The 21,603-nt window shown below is 39.3% G+C and overlaps 1 protein-coding gene across 6 annotated transcripts in view; it reads left to right on the top strand.

The window, feature by feature from the left end:
* The window catches only part of BEAN1 (brain expressed associated with NEDD4 1), a 65,870-nt gene that overhangs the window by 32,167 nt on the left and 12,100 nt on the right, over window positions 1-21,603 (top strand). For all 6 annotated transcript variants that reach the window (XM_085889935.1, XM_085889936.1, XM_085889939.1 and 3 more), the window contains one exon: window positions 18,849-18,914. In XM_085889935.1, coding sequence (XP_085746061.1) covers window positions 18,849-18,914 — 66 coding nt within the window. The remainder of the gene's footprint in view (window positions 1-18,848; window positions 18,915-21,603) is intronic.

Genomic DNA, 21,603 nt, shown 5'->3' with positions numbered 1-21,603 from the left:
GATCCTTGGACCATACCTAACCCCCCCACCAAGTTTCGTCGAAATCCGTCGAGGAGTTTTTCCGTAATACTGTTAAACAAACAAACAAACAAACAAACAGAAAGGGGTGAAAACAGTATCCTCCATCCATCTTCGAAGATGGCGGAGGTTAATTATCTCAAAATGTTGTGGACGGATTCGGATGAAACTTGGTTGACAGGTTGTGTGTGTGACAAGGACAAATTGGTTCGATTTTGAGGAAGATCCGGATTGGGATCTGGATTATAGGATTAAATTTTTATTTAAGTGATCCTTCACCAATGATTGAGCCAAAATAGTTTAGATAAGAGCACGATATCTCAAAATATTATCGAGGGATTCGGACGAAACTTGGTGGATATGTTGTGTTTGTGTGTGACAAGGACAAATTGATTCAATTTTGGTGAAGATCCGAAAACGGAATTTTAATTTTTCAAGTTATTCTTCACCATTGACATACCTGCAAACCCTTTTTGAAGGAAAAGCGGTAGGCTGGCGTGCAACGCAGTCCTCGTACATCGGCACATATCACAGAAGGCATGTCCGTCTCCCTTACGCGAAGCCTTGATACACTTGAACTCTGTTGTACAACTTGGCTTAAACTTGTTGACCCAGCGTGGGGGTGGTTTTTTATTTTCTGGTATTTGCATTGTTGTCGTGCACTGAAGCGATGAGTACTCTCTGTTAACTGCAGTCTTTGATCATGAATGGAAAATGTCGCGTTGTCTTGAAATGAATGCCCGCTGTTTCCTGTCGTCTCATTGGTCATGCTTTGTTTGGAAGCAATAACCAATTGCTGACAAGATAAGAAATCAAGGTCAGGCACGAGTTTTGTAGAATGTAGAAGCAGCCGCGTGTAATATGCTCTTGGCAGTGAGAAACGAACGCAAAACTGAAAAAACACAACTATTAATTTTTTTTGTCAGGTCAGGTGAGATATGTGACCTGCTACAGGTACCATGTAAACCTGTACTAACCTGTTCCATGGTCGGGTTGTCGGCGACGAAACCGTCTCCCCCACCAGGTTTTCTGGTGAGGAGGGTGTTTGGATATGGACACCCAGCAGGATGAAGAACAAAACCTGTCAAAGGGCGGAGGAGCTCCTTGTGAGCCAACGGCCATCCATATCTAGTGCCCAACTGTGTCTGCGGACGTCCTCCTGCATTTGGGTTACTTTTTTATTAGGAGGTTGGTGGCAGGATTTGCACTCTGGCCACCATAAAACCCTTCATTCCGCAAAACACAAAAACGCAAAAAAATCTGAAAACCCACTCCGTGAGAGTACCTCCTGTGCAGCTTCCCTTCGCAGGGCAGCTCACCGGATGACGGGATTTTGGCAAAGCCTTCGGGACCCCCAATTTTTGATGATAGGAGGGAAACCATGGAGTAACATCCCTGGGTCAGATTGCGGGAGAGTGTGTCGGAGTGGTGCTGAGGTGTCGTCCACCAGACGGCGTCTCCTTGGATTAACCTGAGGCGGTCCCTTCAGGTGGGTGCCTGGAATGTCCTATCCCTAAGAGAGGATGATCACCTGTCTCTGTTATCATCTGAGCTCAAGCGTTTGGACATCGGGATTGCAGCTCTCTCTGAGGTTCGGAGACCGGATTGCGGCGAGATAATGGTGGGTGGTTACACCTACTATTGGTCTGGTCGCTCTGATGGTTACCATACCCAAGGAGTTGCTGTAGCTGTGTCCAACAAGCTGACCCCAATGATAATTGAGGTAACACCGGTCAACGAGCGTATTATGAGACTAAGGATTCGTTACTCCTTAGGTGTCATTTCCCTGGTCTCTGTTTATGCTCCGACTGAGGCGAGTGATCTCACCGTGAAGGATGCATTCTACGCCACACTTGAGTCTGTGGTTGATCAGTGCCCCAGACGAGATACACTTCTAGTCTTGGGGGATTTCAATGCATCGACTGGAACTGATAGGGATGGTTATGAGGTGTGTGTTGGTCCCCATGGGTCAGGAACTATGAACCAGAATAGCACTAAGTTCCTTGACTTTGCAAGAAGTCATGGACTTAGGGTGGCTGGTTCATGGTTTCAGCACCCACAAGCTCATCGCTGGACTTGGTATTCCAAAGCTGGCGGTGTGGCAAAGGAGATTGACCATGTCCTCATTGACGGTCATTGGAGGATGATCCAGAACTGCAGGGTCTACCGGAGTGCTCAGTTCCTCAATACTGACCACAGACTTGTTGTAGCAACTCTAAAGCTGCACCTTAAATCCTGGAGAATGGTACCATCCCATCCTAGGCTGGATGTTGGCAAGCTCAGGGATGAGAGAGTAGCTAAGGGGTTTACGAACAGGCTGAGTGGACACTTGGGGGGTCTGGGTGCTTTGGGGGGTCCTGAAGAGTTGTGGAGTGCCTTCAAGACCACCGTCCTTGATGTTGCCGGTGGATGTCTTGGAACTCACCGCAGGGCAAAGAAGAATTTTGTCTCTAAAGGGACACTGGATACCATTGACCAGAGTCGCAGGGCCAGGCTGAATGGCAGAGATGAGCTGTTAAGGGAGCTGAGGCGTAAAACTGCACGTGCACTGAGGGTGGACAAGGAGGCCTATGTGCGAGGAATCTGTGAGGGGGTAGAGCATCACCTGTGGACAGGTGATTCTCGTCCCGCTTACAGGAGAATTCGCGCATTGCGTTCATCCAAGCCCATCCCTCGGAGCACTGCAGTTAGAGCAGAGAGTGGTAGGCTCTTGACAGAGGAGTCTGAAGTGAAGGCCCGCTGGGCCGGTTACTTTGAGTGGTTGTACCAGCTGTCGAGTTGGACGTCAATGGTGTTGCAATCCCTGTTGCTGACCCTCGAATCAACTGTGGTCCACCTTCGCTTGTGGAAACACGGCTGCGGTGAACTGGTTGAAACGGGGCAAAGCTCCAGGGGTCTGTGGCATCCATGCTGAACTTCTCAAGGCTGGTGGAAATGCTGCACTCGTGTCGTTGCATGCAGTTTTGTGCTCTGCCTGGAACACAGGCATTATCCCAACTGATTGGAAGAGGGGCCTTGTTGTCCCTCTCTGGAAAGGGAAGGGTGATCGCCAAGACTGCAACAACTACCAAGGGGTGACGCTGCTCTCAGTGCCAGGCAAGGTCTTTGCTCGGATAATACTTGATAGGGTTCGCCACCATCTGCTTGAGCACCAGCGTCCAGAACAGTCAGGCTTTACACCAGAGGTCAACGATTGATCGTATCCTTGCCCTTCGTGTCCTCACCGAACGCAGACAAGAGTTTCGGCAGGGGCTGCTTGCAGCCTATATTGATTTCTGTAAAGCGTTCGATTCAGTGAATCGGGATGTCCTCTGGAGGATTCTTGGTCTTCGTGGGGTGCCACCAAAACTGATCGATCTGATGTCTGAACTCTACTCTGGTACTGAGAGTGCTGTGAAGTGTGGTGGTACCATCTCTGACTTATTTCCAGTTGTTACTGGAGTTCGTCAGGGGTGTGTACTTGCCCCCACACTTTTCAGTACTTGTATGGACTGGATTTTAGGGAGGATGTCTGAGAGATCAAGCTGCGGTGCATCGTTTGGGAATGTCAAGATCTCGGACCTTGATTTGGCAGATGATGCAGTCAGTCATCTTTGCGGAGACTTTAGATATCCTTTTGGGAGCCCTCGAGGTGCTGAATGAGGAGTCGGAGCCGCTGGGATTACGCGTTTCTTGGGTCAAAACTAAGATCCAGGCTTTTGGTGACATCTTGGATGCTGCTGTCCTGTCTGTGTCTGTTTGTGGTGAGGATGTTGAGGTCGTGGAGAGATTCACTTACCTTGGCAGTGATATTTATGTCTCTGCTGGCTGTGAGTCAGAGGTCAAGAGACGTCTGGGTCGGTCCTGGGGAGTCATGGATTCACTGGATCATGGGGTGTGGCACTGCCGGTACCTGTGCGGGAGGATGAAAGTCCGAGTCTTTAGGTCCTTGGTACTTCCATTCTTGCTCTATGGATGCGAGACTTGGACTCTGACCAAGAATCTGAGACGGAGACTTAATTCCTTTGGTACCAGGTCTCTTCGGAGAATCCTTGGCTATCGCTGGTCGGATTTTGTGTCCAACGAGCGGTTGCTGAGAGAGACTCGGATAAGATTTGTTACCTGCATAGTCCGTGAGCGTCAGTTGCGGCTGTATGGACATGTGGCTCGTTTTCCGGACGCTGATCCTGCTCACTAGATTCTCTCAGCGAGGGAGTCTCATGAGTGGAGGAGGCCAGTGGGCCGACCACGTTCCTCGTGGTTGCAGCAGGTTGTCCATCATCTCAAGGAGATGGGGATGGGCCTGGAATCTGCCTGGGGGATGGCCAGACGGAGGCCCCTGGAGTACTGGCGGAAAGTGGACGCAGCGACGCGCTGTTCTGGCACATGCTCCCATACCTGACCTCACCTGAATTTTTTCCCAATAATAATTTCCAAATGTGGTATGTCTGACTAATAAAATCGGTATGCGTTGGGAGCTATAGAAAATCGGTAGGCTACCGCGCGAATCGGTAGGGCTGGTTGGTATGCATTTATGGGACCAAAAACGACATATAGCATAATATTTCAAAAAGTTGTGGACAAGTTGGGAGGGTGACAAGAACAAGCAAATTCAATTTTGGTTAAGGTCTGGATACAGATCTGTCCCATCAGTGGGATACAAAATGTAAACTGTTCAATCTGTTGCTTCTGCAACGAGCAGTAGTGAGGGTGGGTTTGCCATTGCCTTCCCTGCAGTAGTTATGGCAGAAATGTATAATTTTTTTTCAGGGTATCCGCAATAGCTCACCTACTCTTCACCAACCACACCGTGGGATCTTTAACGTCCACCAACTGTCAGAAGACAGGACACACATTGGTGAATCACCCTGCTTGTGAAACACCAAGATGACAGTTTCTAGCTGGGTTGGGATTTGAACCCAGGCTAGACAGGTTACAGGCGAGTGTGCATACCTCGAAGCCATCCTGCCAGTCCAAATGGGCGTTTCAGCTTCCTTTGGTCCCGTTTTGGTGATGTGCTTGACATAGAGCTGAGAGGTTACCATGTTTGAGTATTCACACAATGATTGATTAACTTATAGAACAATAAGATGAGTCAATCATTAATTTATTGATTTAATTTCATGTCATCACACCACTGTCTGTCATTGGCGAGCACACTCTAACGCTACATCATTAGTCTCGGTCAGATCCTTTGCCGTACATGTCCCATGCAGCATGCCACAGCTCAAGAGATGTTCCATGGTCTGGGGTCCAAAGCTGCATTCGCTGTCTGCTGTGTCTTCAGTGTATCGCCATTTTGACATGTTTGATTTATATCTCCCCATTCCAGCTCTCAGTCTGTTCAGGCTGCGCAAGTTTATACATGGCAGGTCGGCACCTAAAGGGAGCTTCTTTGGTGATTTGAGGGTCATGTGTTCATCTTTCGGAGGTGTTCCAGTCTTTCTTCCCAGTTTCAGCCTTCTTGATGAGTTACCATCCAGTGGTTGGACAGAAGAGAGGAAGCATCTGTGTGATTTGAGACATTGAGGTAGCAGCGGATGACCATTGAGTTAGTGTTTTTCATCCTCTGATTGTCTGAGGCCTTCTTTCTGACTAGCTGCAGCCCCAATTAATTTCCAATCTATCTCGTGGATAAAATGTTCCATCTAGAGAAACGCGAAGTTGTTTCACCTTAGCATTATCACTCAATGCATTATTCTTATCAGTAGCAGTATCACCATCTGGTTTAAAAAAAAATGAGCCACAGATATCGTGGCTTTCCTTCCAGAACACCCAAATTCCACGTGTAAGTGGTATGGTTCAGTTTAACGTGTTGGCATCTTCTTTTAAGGTATGATACATTGAGTGGTTTCTTTGAGTTAAGTCTTCTATTCAACATCTCTTCTGTTTTAAGATTAGGAGTATATTCACTAATATACCAACTAATTTCATCAATAACAAATTTATTCTGATCAGTAAAAGCATTAGCCACACCAAAAAGCAATCTATTTTCATTATCATTCCTTTGCAGTTGAAATCTAATTTTAAGTCCATACAGAACATTATCATGATCACAAAATCCAAATATAGCTTTAAGAGGAACTGCCACAGTAAAACTATTAACTGCTTTTGTATCATCATTATACATTCCTTTCCTTTGACTATATCCAGGGTCTGTGTTTGTTCCCGTTGCCATATCAGGAATAAAATATTCGACAGCTCCCTTTCCCATTCTATCACTAAATGAATATAGTGTAAATTTCATAATTTCAGATGTAGCAGAGACATAATCAACCGCTTCAACTTCTTGTGTTCCAATATACAAAGGAACACTGTCAAAAATTTTCCATAAGAAATCCTTTACGAGTGTAGCGTTTGTGTTATTCGCAGCCTTAGTGAATGTAAATTTACACAACAAGAAACTTTCGGATAGATTCAAATAAGTTTGTTGGTTATTTTTTCAAAACTTTTTGTTCCATTTGCATTCCAGTCTGTTCCAGTTATTGCATTTACCTTGAAGTAGTCTTTTTTTTTTTTTAGTGATGTTTGAGATGCCAATGGTATCATCCAAATCATAGATACCATCAATTGCTTCCATACTTGTATTTAGTTAGGAAAAAAGATGTTAAAACTTTTGAAACCCTGACCCAAGTATTTGAATTATTTTCTGTTGTTCTTGGGGAGACAACTGAGTTTTGCATTTCTTAAGTTCTTTTATTGCTTGCAATTTATGAGATTCCTTTTGGCATCTTTTATACTCTTTATAGCACCTGCTACATTTCCCACAGCAGAAGCAGTTGAACCAATTAGGTCTTTTTGTTTAAGAATAGTTGAACCTATACCCATGAGAGTATCAATTATCCCATCTCATTTTTTTCTAAATTGATGGCCTACACCCCTTTGTCTCTTAGGTTTATAGTATCCTCTACCAAGATGCATACCTTCACCCTTGTAGTATGGGGAAAGGAACATCCCATCCCTTGTAATTATTTTATATTTTCCCAACTCGTGTTTCCTCACAGTAACCATCATATATATTTATTTATTGGAAAACTTCCCATAGGTGAATTCTGATGGATATAATTTCTCCATTAAAAAAAAATCATGCGATTATCTTGGTCGGTTTTCCTAAAATTTACTCTGTATATAGTTTTTCCTGACACAGGTAGATAAACCAGATTTTTGGGTTCCATATTGAATTTATAACCAATGGGGGTTAAGTATGCGCTGAATAAAAATATTGTATTTGTTATTATTCCATCATAATAAGCACCATCAATCAAATCACAGTGAATTAATACCAAATTTATGCCTGAGGATATCACTGTAAAACGTCCCATTAGTTTCAATCTTTTTTGAGGAGAAACCCAATAACTCTCGAAATGAATTATCAATTATGAAATCAACCTTGTAGTTATTTTTTAGTTTAATCGTAGATTTTGAAGTATGTTTTGGAATATCTATAACAATATTTTTTGGTTCATCACCCTGTTCTTTCAGAAGATATTTGAGAAATCTCATATGCTCCGGGTGAAACTGTTATCATTTTGTATCCAATTCCCGGATTATAACTAAACTTGTCATTTTTCTCGGTGATATTAAACAAGGTATTATAAGTTTCCATGGACAATAAAGACACCTCATTAATAATCTATCATCCTTATTTTTTCATATCCAATGGTTTATCAAAATACTTTGATTCATCCCTCACAGTTGAACCTTGTCTTCCATCTTTTGTTGGAAGAAACATTAATCTCGGAGTTAGTTTAACAGGGGGTTGAGCAGAACTCAAGAACCTTAATTCATCATTAGATATCAATCCCTTTTCTTGAAGAAGATAAAATATTGCTGGTTGTTCTGTTGGAATGAGTCCTGCTTTGGTTTTTGAATTCACTGAATATTCATTGTTTTGAAGAGCCTTCACAATATAATCAGGGGGTTGATTAATCTCTTCCAGTTGTTGAAATAATCCTTCATCATCATATTCTAATTCTCCTATATGCTCTAATTCTTCCTCGGTCATTTGCCTGAAATCTTTTAACATTTGAAGTTTTTTAGGAGTATATTATATTGTGGGAACTGTGGAAGCATCTATAATTTTTTTGTTGGGAAGTTTTTTTAAAAGTGGTTTCAAAAATTTCTCTTGTTTTCTTTCAAATGCTTCTTCACCCGTTAGTTTCTGTCTGCGTTTCTTCTTTATGTCTTCCTGTTGTTTTTCAACTTTTGAAACCAACTCTTGATGTTCCTTAAATCTTCTTGCTATTTCTTTTGCATCCATTTATTTATTGGAAAATATCATTCAATGAATTATAAAGGTCAACAGGGAAATTTTCCTTTTCTTCATCATTAAAGTAGATGTGTTGAAATAAATCCTTTTCTTTATATATTTCATCAAATTCTTTATTAACATTAATACGAGTTGTAATTTCTTCTTTACTAATACTTGTATCTTTGCTTTTCATACGTTTGCATTGAGTTTCTTCATCAACATCAAAACCGAATGATAAAATCTTAACTCCATTACCACTCAGATGTTTAATAATTTGTCTCATTCCTTCTGGAATAGTTTCTAATATCCCAAGACCACCAGATCTTAGTTTCTTCAACTCACTCTTACAATGTGAACATTTTGTTGTCCCAAGAGAAACCTCAAATATTTGACCTTCATTCCTCAATCACATATGTTCCTCTACTGAAATACCGGCACTCTTCACTTAACGACTGAGTTCCGTTCCTACGACTCGGTCATTAAGCGAATTGGTTGATAAGCGAGGATATATTTTAAAATGTTTATACAGTAGTGTACTGTATACTGTAATAAACAGAATAGAGGAGATCAGCTCTAATATACATTACTTAGGTTTGCATATTGTAAATACAGGTAATCATTTTTATTTATTCTGAATAAAGAAAAGGTCTAAAGGAAACTCAAACTTGATAACTTTGTTTTAATTTGTATAACTCTTTCATATTACAGAACATAAAAATACAATCAGCTAAAATTATAAAAATGATGTACCAAAAAACATTAAAGTTATAAAAAAAAGACATTCAGATTAACATTTTAGTCATTCAATCCTTCAAAGTGTGGTAGTGGTTCGGGGTCATCAGCGGAGTTAGCAGGAGCTCTAGAGGTCCCGGGTAAGGGCGATGACGGTGAGGAAATGGAAGGACTTGTAGGGGTCCTGGGTGTAGCTTTCGAGAAGAATCCCGTTAGTGTGGTCTGCGTTGTAATTTTCTTTTTTTCTTCATAAATTTCACGATTCATTCATTTGCCGTTCCACTTTCGTGAACTGTTCAACATTCGGATCCATACCCTCTAGTTCTAATATAGTCGCATTCACTTTCGAGAACACACCAGCTAACCCCTTTACAGTGAACTTCTTTTGTACTTCTTCCATTCTTTCCTCTTCCAAGTGCTGCTGCACTTCCAACTCTATTAAATCTTCCTTAGTTAGCTCACCCTCGACATATTCCACTAATTCTTCAATATCATGCTCTTCCTTTTCGCCAACATTTTGTACTATGGGGTGCACAATAAAGTACAAATTTATAGACGAAATATGTAGTCTTGGAGATTGCGAACGCGAGTGTAGTGAATACCGACCGACTGCGGGAACGAGACTGAGACTGAGAAAGGGTGATGCGAGATGAGATGCTTGATGCTGAGACGCCGCGCTGCCGTTTCCACAACCAAAGTTCTCGTACAGCGTACAATACCGACTGGTCAAAGAGCTGGTCGTAAGTCCACACGGTTGTTACACAGGTAGGCCATTAAGTGAGTAATGCCTGTATAGTAATAATCTTCACCTTCTACTTCTCCTGGTCGCATTGCTCTGGTTGTTGTAGATACAATACGAATCACATGGTGGTTTTTTTTTTAGAAAATTTACAATATTTTCATTTGTACTATACAAGAACCTGGATTTATGAAAGTTTTTTTTCCAGAAGCAGATTTACCCACAAGATTTATAATAATAGTTGTTATTTATGTATGTAATTGTTTATAAAATAAAAAATATATCCCTTAATATCTCATCTTGTTTCACAACAATATATTTATATTTTTCAGTCGTGTGCTTCATATAATCCCCAAATTCCTTTTTACGACATAATGTGGAACAAGTGTCTCTCCAAAAATTGTTTATATCTATTGAATTTAACTTGAATAAAATATAAGTATTAGCATTGTTTCTTATTGAGCGACGAGGGAGTTGACAGTATGATTGACAAAGATAAATACAATTACACAAAGAATGTCTCCCTCTTGTGTAGTAGCTATCCATTACCATTTGGTTTCTCTCATTAACACAATCATCAAAGATAACGAGGTTCTTTTTTGATTTATCCAAATCTTGGGGAGAAGGTATATCATCCGTATTATCACGAAGAATACAAGTTATCAGCTTTTATTTCTTTATATATCTCTGTGTATCACAAAATAGTTGTATTATATCTTCAATGTTGTAATCATTTAGTTTGTTTTGAAGTTTAAATAAACCGATTGTATCTTCTTTTTGAAGACCAGCATTAAAACCTTGTGAGAGTAGTTGATACTCAGGTTGAAAACTTGACTTTGTGAAAATTATTAAATTATCATAATCGAAAAAGTTGGGAGTAAGGAGCATCTTTAAAAGTAAGCAGGTTTTTCCACACCCGCTTGAACCAATGATGAGACATCTTAATGAATTTGGAAGATTTTATGGTTGTTAAATTTTATCTTATTTTCCCAAATGGGTAAAAAATCATTCATTTATATGTTTGGAAAACAGGTTATTTAATTTTTTATTGCCTTTTTTAGAAACTGTTTTATCCAAAGTTCAGGTTTAATTTCAATATAATCCATTATTTTATTTATACAATATCTTGTGTTGATATTTCCCTGAAAATGACAATCGTTTATATAAATCATCAATCCACGAAACATGGTCGTCATTTGTTCAGTCTCTTCTCGTGTAAGAAAAGGTGAATTATCACCCTCATACTTTACATTCATTTCTCGAATCAATCTTGCAAAGTAATTCATTTTTGGTGTAAATCTCAAAGAATTATATTCCTTTTTATATTTTTTATTATCATGAATTAGAAGATAATCACAGAACATACAATGTTTATAGGCTTTTGACTCTGTGTTTAATCCCCGTCTTTCACACGCAGGACAATTCTCAAATTTGTCATGTGGAAAATCAGGAAATTCAAGAGGCTCCAAATGTAGTAAACTATTCATATTTATAAAGTAAAACTTTACTTCAAATAAAATTCATCTTTGGTATCATCTTCAGTACTTTCATTGGTGCTTTCACAATCATCTATAAAACTACTTTCATAACCATCGTTTGAACACAAATTCTCGGTGTCATAACTGTCTTCTGGTCCAACAGAGATACTATCATCACTCTCATAATCTTCAATATCTTCAGTTGAATGACTCATTTAAATCGTAGAAAAAACATTACCATCTCTATCTATATACCTTTTTTTCATTAACAGATTCAACTACTACATTTTTTATATTAAAGGTAATTTCAAAATGGTCCTTAACTACTATTGAACGAAATGTCATTTCACCTGATATATTAACGTTCTTTATTTCATCAGGATTTACATATTTCGGGTTGTTGAAAAAAATACAAATTTCTCCTTGCATATTACAGATGGTCTTATCTTTTCTTTCTAAAGCTTCATCCATGAGGTTTTTCTTTTTTTATACTTTTTTCTTGTTTCATTGCTTTTTCTCGTTTGCCAGAAGGAGAGGAGAAACTTTTGTTAGAGCTACTTTAATTGATATTCTTCCAGATATACTGAAAGCCCTTCCACTGAAGGAAATTGAAGAACTCGTATATTATTCACCATAATTGTTTTTATCCCAGAGTTGTCATATTTATCTTTATTCAATTTTACATCCTCGACATATTTCTCAGTATCTTTTACAAATGAGGAGATTGATTGAAACTTGTCTTTTGTGTTTTGATACATTGTATTTATTAAGTGAAAAAAGTTGGAGGTTAAAATGGTTTTAAGCACAGATTCACCAATAAATTAAACGGAATTTTCATCAAGAAAATTTTATTTGAAGCAAAGTTTTGTTATATAAATATGGTGAATACAATGTACTGCGATGTTTGTAATCATGAATATAAATGTTATAAAAAACACCTTCAAAGCAACAAACACGCATTCAATCTTTTCAGACAAATATCTCCACTTGACCAAGAAACAAAACATTGTGATAGATGTGATAATGATATTCTTAAAAAAATTATAATAAACACCTTCAGTCACGCAAGCGCAAGAACAATGAAGAAAGGGAAACTGCCACTGAATTCTCCATTGAAAACACTGATGGGGCATATAACGGACATATAAAAATAAGATTGTTTTGCTTTCAAGACCCTGGACCATCTTCAATCATTGAAGCTGTTGATATGGTTAAACAAAGTATTGAAACTATAATTAAAAACACATTAAGTGAAATGAAAACTTTAAAGTTTTATATGGGAGTAAAATTGAATATGGTAAGAGAAGGTGATGAAACTACTCCCTATATGAGGACAAACTATCACTTTATCTCATAATTTCAATATTTTGTAAGATGTGATGTTTACGATGAACTCCAGAGACAAGAATAAGATGTTGATAACACTGTAGTAGGAAGTGGATTTGCTATTACAAAAATAATCTTTTTAGATATACACATCTTAAAATCAGATCCTCTTCAAGCAGCTTCTTATATTGATTTACCAAAAGAGATAAAACTTAAGAAAGCAGTTGTTAATATTTAAAAGAATAATAATAAATGTTTTCTATGGTCTGTTCTTGCTCACTTACATCCTCCAAAATGGAAACCTGAAAGGGTTGAACATTATAAGAAATACGAGAATACATTAAATGTTAAAGATTTAAAGTTTCCAATGTCATTGAGAGATATTCCTAAATTTGAGAAAATGAATAATGTATCTGTGAATGTGTATGGATTAACAGATACAAACAAAGTTCCGATATTAAAAATTTCAAACAACTATAAAAATGATGAAACACACATTGACCTTCTCTACTTTACTTCAAAGGAAAAATCACATTATGCTTTCATAAAAAATTTCTCAAGATTAACTAAATCACAACTATATAAGAGGAAATGTAAAACGTATCCTTGTAAGAGAATGTCTCAACTCCTTTCACACAAAAGAACGATTAAATCAACATTCGAAATACTGTAGTAATCATAAGTCGACCGTAATCAATTTACCAAAAGCAGATTCAAACATATCATTCAAAGATTTTAACAAATCTATAAAACATCCGTTTGTGATAAATGCTGATTTTGAAAGTATCCTTGAAAAGATAGATACTGTTTCTCCAAATCCAAATAAATCATACACAAATAAATATCAAAAACATACTCCTTGTGGTTTCTGTTATTATATCAAATCATCTGTTGGTGATGAATACAACAAGTTAGAACTTTATAGAGGAGAAGATGCCTCAGAGGAGTTTGTAAGACGATTGGAAAAAGACTGAATAAGACTAAGAGAAATAATGGTTAAAACCTACAAACCAATGTCATTAACAAAGGGAGAGAAAAAGGAATTTAGAAAGAACAGTATGTCATATTTGTGAGGAGAAAATTGAGGGAGAGGTCAAAGTTTGGGATCATTGTCATCTTACTCGAAAATATAGAGGTCCAGCTCATTCCCATTGTAATCTTAATTACAAGCCCCCAAACTTTATTCCTGTCTTTCTTCACAACAACGCTCACTATGACACACATCTATTTATAAATGAACTTTCAAAGACATCTGTAGATATTTCTGCCATTCCTAACACAGATCAAAAATACATCCCATTCACAAAAACAATTCATACACCCCCATAACCCATATCAGATTTCTTGACACATACAAGTTTATGCAAATGTCCATTATCTAACTTAGCATCAAATATTAAAAACTTACCGAATCTTAAATCACATTTCTCAAATCAAGAAGAGATTGATCTCTTATAACAAAAGGGAATATATCCATATGACTATGTGGATTCACTTGAGAAGTTTAAAGAAACACAACTTCCTTCAAGGGAAAGTTTCTATTGCAAGTTGAATAAAACTCATATTTCCGATAGAGATTATACGCAAGCTAAAAAGGTTTGAGAGAAGTTTAATATAAAGAATGTTGGAGAATATCATGATTTGTATCTTAAAACTGATGTATTGTTATTGGCTGATGTGTTTGAAACTTTTTGAACAGTCTGTCATAACAAAAATTCTTATGGATTAGACCACGCTCACTATTACACAGCCCGGGGCTTGTCTTAGAGTTCTGTGTTAAAAATGACAAAACAGAATTTGGAATTAATCAGTGATATAGATATGCTTTTAATGATAGAGAAGGCTAAAAGAGGAGGAATATCTCAAGTATGTTCCAAGAGATATGATAAAGCAAATAACAAATATCTTCCTGATTATAATAAGAATGAGGACAATTCTTACCTGATGTATTATGATGCTAACAATTTGTATGGGTGGGCATTGTCTCAATCTTTACCTTATGGAAAACTTAAATGGGTTAAAGAAAAACATTACGAAAAAGTTTTACAAGATATTGTTGTCTCCTCTCAAAAAGAATTGGATGAAGCTGAAGTTGGATATTATTTTGAGGTTGATTTAAAATATCCAGAGCTTCATCACAAACATGAAGACCTACCTTATGCCCCTGATAAAGAAAGTCCAAGAAAAGAATGGTTAAGTGATTACCAACAGTCATTTAATATAAAAGGTAAATCTCCAGAAAAACTACTTACTACATTAAATGATAAAGAAAATTATGTTTTGCATCAAAGGAACTTGAGACAATATTTATCTGCTGGGTTGAGAGTGTGGAAAATTGATAGGATTTTGAAATTTAAAGAAGTATATTGATTTTAATACAAAAAGGAGAACAGAGGCAAAAACAGATTTTGAGAAGGACTTTTATAAATTAATGAATAATGCTGTATTTGGAATGACTATGGAAAATGTTAGGAATCGAAAAAAACACATGACTTGCAACATCTTGGAAACAGGTTTCAAAGTTAATTAATAGACTAAGTTTTCAGTGAGTGGAGGTGTTTTCAGAGAACTTTTGTGCTCTTCATTTGAGAAAAGAGAGTATTGAAATGGATAAACCTATTTATATCGGAACATCAATTCTTGACTTGTCAAAGTCGTTAATGTGGTGTATTGGTATAGATTGTTGAGGGGGCGTGGAGGAGTTGTGATAATAGTCACGTGTCTGCAATGCATGTAGCTGTTCGCGCCCGCTCGAGGCTCATCGTAGTGATGCACATCACGCTTTATTGCGCGTCCGGATGTACATCACTACTACGAGCCTCTAGCGGGCACGAACAGCTATTTGCATTGCAGACACGTGACTATTATCACAACTCCTCCACGCCCCCTCAACGCTCTATGCCAATACACCACAGTTAATGTATGACTATTAATATAATAATCTAAAATCAAAGTATAAGGATAATGTGTCATTGTTATATATGGATACAGATAGTTTTATATTAGAAATTAAGACAAGTGATGTATATGAGGAAATGATTGATAATATATATATATATATATATATATATATATATATATATATATATATATATATATATATATATATATATGATGCAAGTAATTATAAGTCAGGTGTAGTGTTGTTTTCATCAAAGAATAAAAAGGTTATTGGGAAGTTTGAAGATGAATTGGGTGGGAAAGTCATGAGTGAATTTATAGGATTGAGATCAAAGTCTTATGCTTTCACGTATATTGATAATAATAACATTGAAAGGTGTGATAAGAAGCTAAAGGGAATAAAGAAAAATATAATCAAGGAAACAATAAACTTTAAACATTATTACAACTGTTTAACCTTAAAGAAGGAAGAGTACAGAAAAATGAATACAATAAGAAATTATAAACATCACTTATATACAGAAGAGATAAATAAGAAAGCATTCGGAGCTTTTGATGATAAAAGATATATTCTAGAGAATGGAATCAATAGTCTCCCTTATGGTTATAAGTTTAAGTGTTAAGATATTGGGTTGGGAATTTTAACAGGCTACTGCTGTATTTTTACTGATTTATTAATGATAGAACCAAGCAATAACCAAACCAAAGAGTGGAGATGTAATCAGCCTTGGTATTTAAATTGGAAACATAAAGAATGTGAGAAATATCAAATAAGTCTTATTGAAGAAATAACCTGGGTAAAAGTAGATAAAACAAATAAGTGGATAAATTTAATTACAAATAAGTTGGAGGATGTGAAGAAAAAAATATATCCTTGAATGGACTGAAAACTTTGATGGTTATCAATTGAACAATGGAAAAACAATTTACTACAATCTCAAAATGATATGTGGCTCAGGAGGTGGTCAAATAAGAGCACTAAGAGAAGTTTATCATTTCATTTCTGCTTAACAAATACACTTGAATCAAGAACCAAGTTCCAAGTTATTCTTTGTGAATATACTCGATGGAAATGAATGTTATAAGAAAATTAAGTTATTCCCTGAAGTAGAACATGGGCAAATATTCGTTGGTTTGCTCTTTGAGTGGAATGAAAATATGAAAGGGAAGAAGTGCTTTAATCAGTAAGTCTCAATCTTTCATAGTCTCAATTTTACATTTGCTTGTATGGGAGGGAAGGGGATAGGAGGGGAGAAAATGAGTCTCCTATTTTGAACTTTTGGGGCTTGATTCAGAAAGTTATTTTTTTTTTCCCCCTTTTCTCCCATTCATCTGAATGGTTGTCCCAGAAACCCCATTTATCATCTACTGAGGGTGATAGGCTCTTAACAGAGGAGTCCGAAATGAAGGCCCACTGGGCCGGTTACTTTGAGCGGCTGTACCAGGCTGATCCACCAGCTGTCAAGTTGGATGTCAGGGGTGTTACTATCCCAATTGAGAGACTCAAATGAGATTTGTTACCTGTCAGCGTCAGCTGTGGCTGGATGGACATATGGCTCATTTTCCTGATGCTGATCCTGCTCACCAGATTCTCTCAGCGAGAGAGCCTCGTGAGTGGAGGAGGCCAATGGGTCGACCACGCGCCTTGTGGTTACAGCAGGTTGATCAGCATCTCAAGGAGATGGGGATAGCCAGACGGAGGTCCCTGAAGTACTGGCAGAAAGTGGATGCAGCGACGCGCTGCTCTGGTGCATGTTCCCATACCTGACCTGACCCGTTTCCCATGAAGTAGGAATTGGTGGGACACTTGGTTAGCGGTAGACCTAGCAGTATGGAATATGAAGTCGCCTTCGTTGGGTGCTTATTGATCCGGCAAAGATCAACCCAAGCCTTTTTACTATTGTGTGTAATGTCCACATATTCAATCAGAGACTGCCTCTCTGAGGAAATGGCCACTATTAGAGCTTCTTCAGTAGTGATGGTATCAACAGCAAAGGATCATCTTTATACTTCTCTTTATATGAAGCACAGATGTTGGCTGAATCTGATATTAGGGCAGGTACATATTCAGTATGGCATCCTTGGGGTATGATTTTCCTTCATGTCTTCCATACCCTTGACACAGTTGTGTTGTAGTTTTCTTGGGTAGTCTCCAATTCCTTGATGGATTTGTCAAGATCTATCAAGAAGCCCTTCCAGTCCACCTTCTTGAAGTTGAAGCATCTCCATCGGCGGGGGGGGGGGGGGGGGGGATTTCTGCCTGGACAACAGAAGGAAGTTTGACCCCAACAGGACTGTGTTGAGTTCTGGGAATTGGGTCCAAGACCTCATTAGTGCTCATGGGAGCTATATTGAAACTGGTAAAACAATGTCTGGGTTGTAACCATGTCTCTAATGTCCGCTGTTCAAGGAACTCGGGAGTTTAGGGTCAGGGAACAGGTTCAAATCTTGTAAGTCCATCAATGTTTCAAGGAGTTCTCCATTTATGTCTATTTCTCAATATCCCTATGGATTGCTATAGTAGTTGAAATCTCCCATCAGAATTCTGTTTCGGCAGTTTTCAACCACACCGGGAGCAAGAAGGAACTCTTTAAGTGGCGGCTTGTAGACGGAGATGAAATAAATGTCTCCATTAAACTGTACTGTTTGGCTTTCAATATTATTCTCAGCAGAATTAACAGTGGAACAGACAGGAAGGCCCAGTATTTCCTGTTCATGTGGCCTTTTGTTCACCAATGTCATACCTGGAACACGAGGGCGAATGTCATCTGGGCCACCATGTGTCTCTTGCAAACGCAGAACATGACATTCATGCTGAGATTCCTTCAACGTTGAGAGACAGAAATGTCATTGCTGGTCCTGAAAGGGACCTTCTGTCTTGTATTGTAGGTGTCATCGCTGTTGTAACAGGATTCGTTGAAAAATATCTTATTGGGGGTGGGGTGGGGGAAGGGGTTGACATGAACACTCCTGCTGTGGCTCCGATTCAACAACCAAGTGGGATTTGAACTCAGGATCCTGGAATCCCAAGCCCACCACCCAAACCATTAAGCCAACACCAGGCATATAAACATAATGCTTGTCAACTTCCGTGAAAACAGCTCAGGTATTGATATATTGTTTAACCTTTTGATGTCCAGGATGTTCTTCGCTGTCATTGTCCATCCCAGTCAAGTGTTGGTGTCTTCCATTGTAGGAAGCAACATTAAAGAGAGTATTTAATACTATGCCACAAAAATGCCCATTATTTTGCATGCAATTGTAAGAAAATATACTTGTACAAACTGTTCCATCAATGGTTATCATGTTTTATTTAAAGACTCAGTCATCCCCTCAAAAAACACCCATTGAACCCTGCTCATCTCCTTTTAACAAGTTTGATTGTACTTTTCTTTTTGACCTCATTCCACTCCAAACCCCACAGCACTCTGGTTCTTTTTCATGTGCACAGCTGTCACATTCTCCACCACTCTTGAAAACACCTCCTTCGGTAAGTGGTTCTCTTTTTTTTTCACAGACGCATCTTTCATCCTCAATTTATTTTGGTCTCTTAACTTGAACCCTCACTTTACTTTTCGCTCTTGCTGTCTTTGATGAGAGAGTTTTAGTTACCGAGATTAAAATGGGAATATGACTAATTGGTCTGTAGGAGCGATGATCCATCTTGGCACCATTCCCATGTTGTGGAGTGGGTTTCTTTTAACCATCCGTAGGCAGCCCAAAGAAAGAGAGCTTTTGGGAAAAGGAAAAAACAGGAGATCTGAGTTCTTACCGTGAAGATGTGATGGCCATGAGCTCGTTTTACCTTTTATCAAGGTGAGAGAAGCTCATTTGATGCAAATGAGACAGCAGGTCACTGCAAAGCCATCTCACGAGTTATTAATGTTGAAGCAGATAAAACAAAGCTTGACCAATATTTGAGGAAAAGCAAACTGGACCATTTGTTTCTGCATAAAGGGCCAGAACCTTCTGTTTCGAGCACCTTCAGAAATTCCACCTGATGAGGTAAATCGGTGTGAGTGAAACCATAATGGTGGTGGTCACGTGAAGAAAGATCTACAGAAGTGAGGGAAGTACGAGGACACATTCACAGCACACTGACTTGGTGATGACAGCTGTGCGCTTGTGCATGCAGGCAAGAATCATGAGCCTTGACGGTGTGGCGAGGATGTCGATGGATCGGGTAGCTGGGTGTGGCGAAGGCCTCCAATGCTAATCGATACACGAGCGAGCGTGGTTGAGACCTTGTGCTGTCCTGCCAACTTAAGTCCTGCTGATCAGTCTTTGTGGTGTCAGATGGCACTGTCATGGTGCTTTTGGTTTTGGTAAACAATGTCGAGGCTCGTGGAGGAGCTCAAACACAACAGATCAGGATGGAACAGAATGAAAACGGACAGACAGGGGTGAAAGCATAACCTCTGTCCACCTTCGGTGTCCACCTTTACTTTGCGCTACGGCTGTCTTTGATGAGAGAGTTTGGTTACCGAGTTTAAAACGGGAATACGGCTAATTGGCCTGTAGGACCTTCGGTTGGCAGAGTTAACTAGAACGGCACTCAGTGGAGCGCATACCCCCGCCAGGCTGAACAGTTTACATTTCATATCCAACTGAAGGGCTGGATCTGCATTCGGACATTAAGCAAAATCGAATTGGCTTGTTCTTGACACCTACCCAACTCATCCACCAAGTTTGGTCATAATTCCCCCATAACCTTTTGAGATATCGTGCTACATATTGTTTTTTGGCCTGATCTCTCAATGGTGAAGTCATCGAAAAAATTGTAGTAGTTGGATCCGGATCCAGATCTTCAGCAAAATCGAATCACTTCTCCTTTGTCACACACCAAACCTGTCCACCAAATTTCGTCCAAATCCATCCATAACTTTTTGAGATATCCTGCTTACAAACAAACAAACGCAGACAACCAGTGGTAAACATGACCTCTGTCCACCTTTGGTGGTGGAGATAATAATGGATGTGGGACAGAATGATGGCAAAGGGATGACACAGGGAGTGAACAAGATGGATACAACTGCAAACGCTCAATCACAGAAGTGGGAGGAAGAAAAAAAAAAAAAACTCGGAGGAAGGTGGGGGGGGGGGTGTGGAGGGGGAGGGGTAGTTTACAGGAGTAGAAAAGATCATGATTGTAGATGAGGGATGACCTGATTTGATGGTGAACAGTTGTGTTGAAGCCCTGAAATGTGCACCCTGCAGTCAGGGTCTGTGTGGAGTTGCCTTTGCATGCCGTAGGTAGCGAGTTTGGAGAACAATGCAGGATGGCAGACTGGATTGAAAGCTCGGGATATGTCCCAGTGAGATGGCCCTGAATTTGTGTCTGACATTGAGGGTCTCCATCCATTGTTGGGAGAGTATGAGCAGCATGTCCAAGGTAGAGTTGACCTGGTTTGAATCCAAACTGATTGTCTGAGATCAGGCCGTTGGAGAAGAGGAATGATTTTTAAATCAGCTGACCTTGCTGATGGTTGAAAGTAAGCTGGTGGGTCTGCGGTTGAGGGGATCAGTTTTTCCACCATGTTTACGTAATGCAGTGATATTGGCAGATTTCCAAGCAGATGGAAGATGACCGAGGGTAAATGATGGGGTAAAAAAAATAATAGAAAGAAGATGTACAAGAGCAGCAGAGCAGGATTTTATGACGTGTGAGCTGATGCCCTCCTGTCTAGTTGCAGTCAGAGTCGAGGATTTCCAGAATCTTGTCCAGGAGCAAGCAGTTGGGTATGATTGGAAAGGGTGGGTACAGAGAGTGAGGCATTTGGAAGCAAACACAGAGTTAAGACATTCGACCTTCTCACGAGCGGAGTAGGTTGTGATGCTATTTGAAGAGAGGGAAGGGATGGAATACTCCAGAGACAGACTGAACAAGGCACCACCAGGTTTTAGAGGAGGGACACAAGTTTGAAAGTTCATTCTTAAGATTGGAAAGATGTTGTTTTCTGGCTCTCCTGAGAGTGGACACAGACTTGTTGTGAGCTTTTTGGAAAGCACCGAAATTGCCTTCGGTCCGAATAGTCTTCCAGGAAGAGAAGGCAATGTGTACAAGGCAACTGCCTCATTAAATGATTCAGTGTTCCGTGGGTGGGAAGTGGGGAAGGATAATTGAAGACGAGATGGGATGAATCTGTGCATAAGAGAGAGCAGGTTTCCGTGGAAGAATT

This window comes from Eptatretus burgeri, chromosome 7, assembly GCF_056783735.1.
Source record: "Eptatretus burgeri isolate ZD-2024b chromosome 7, Ebu_testis_v1, whole genome shotgun sequence".
Classification (NCBI taxonomy): domain Eukaryota; kingdom Metazoa; phylum Chordata; class Myxini; order Myxiniformes; family Myxinidae; genus Eptatretus; species Eptatretus burgeri.
The sequence above is the reverse complement of the archived record's forward strand: the minus strand, read 5'-3'. Positions and strand labels throughout refer to the sequence as shown.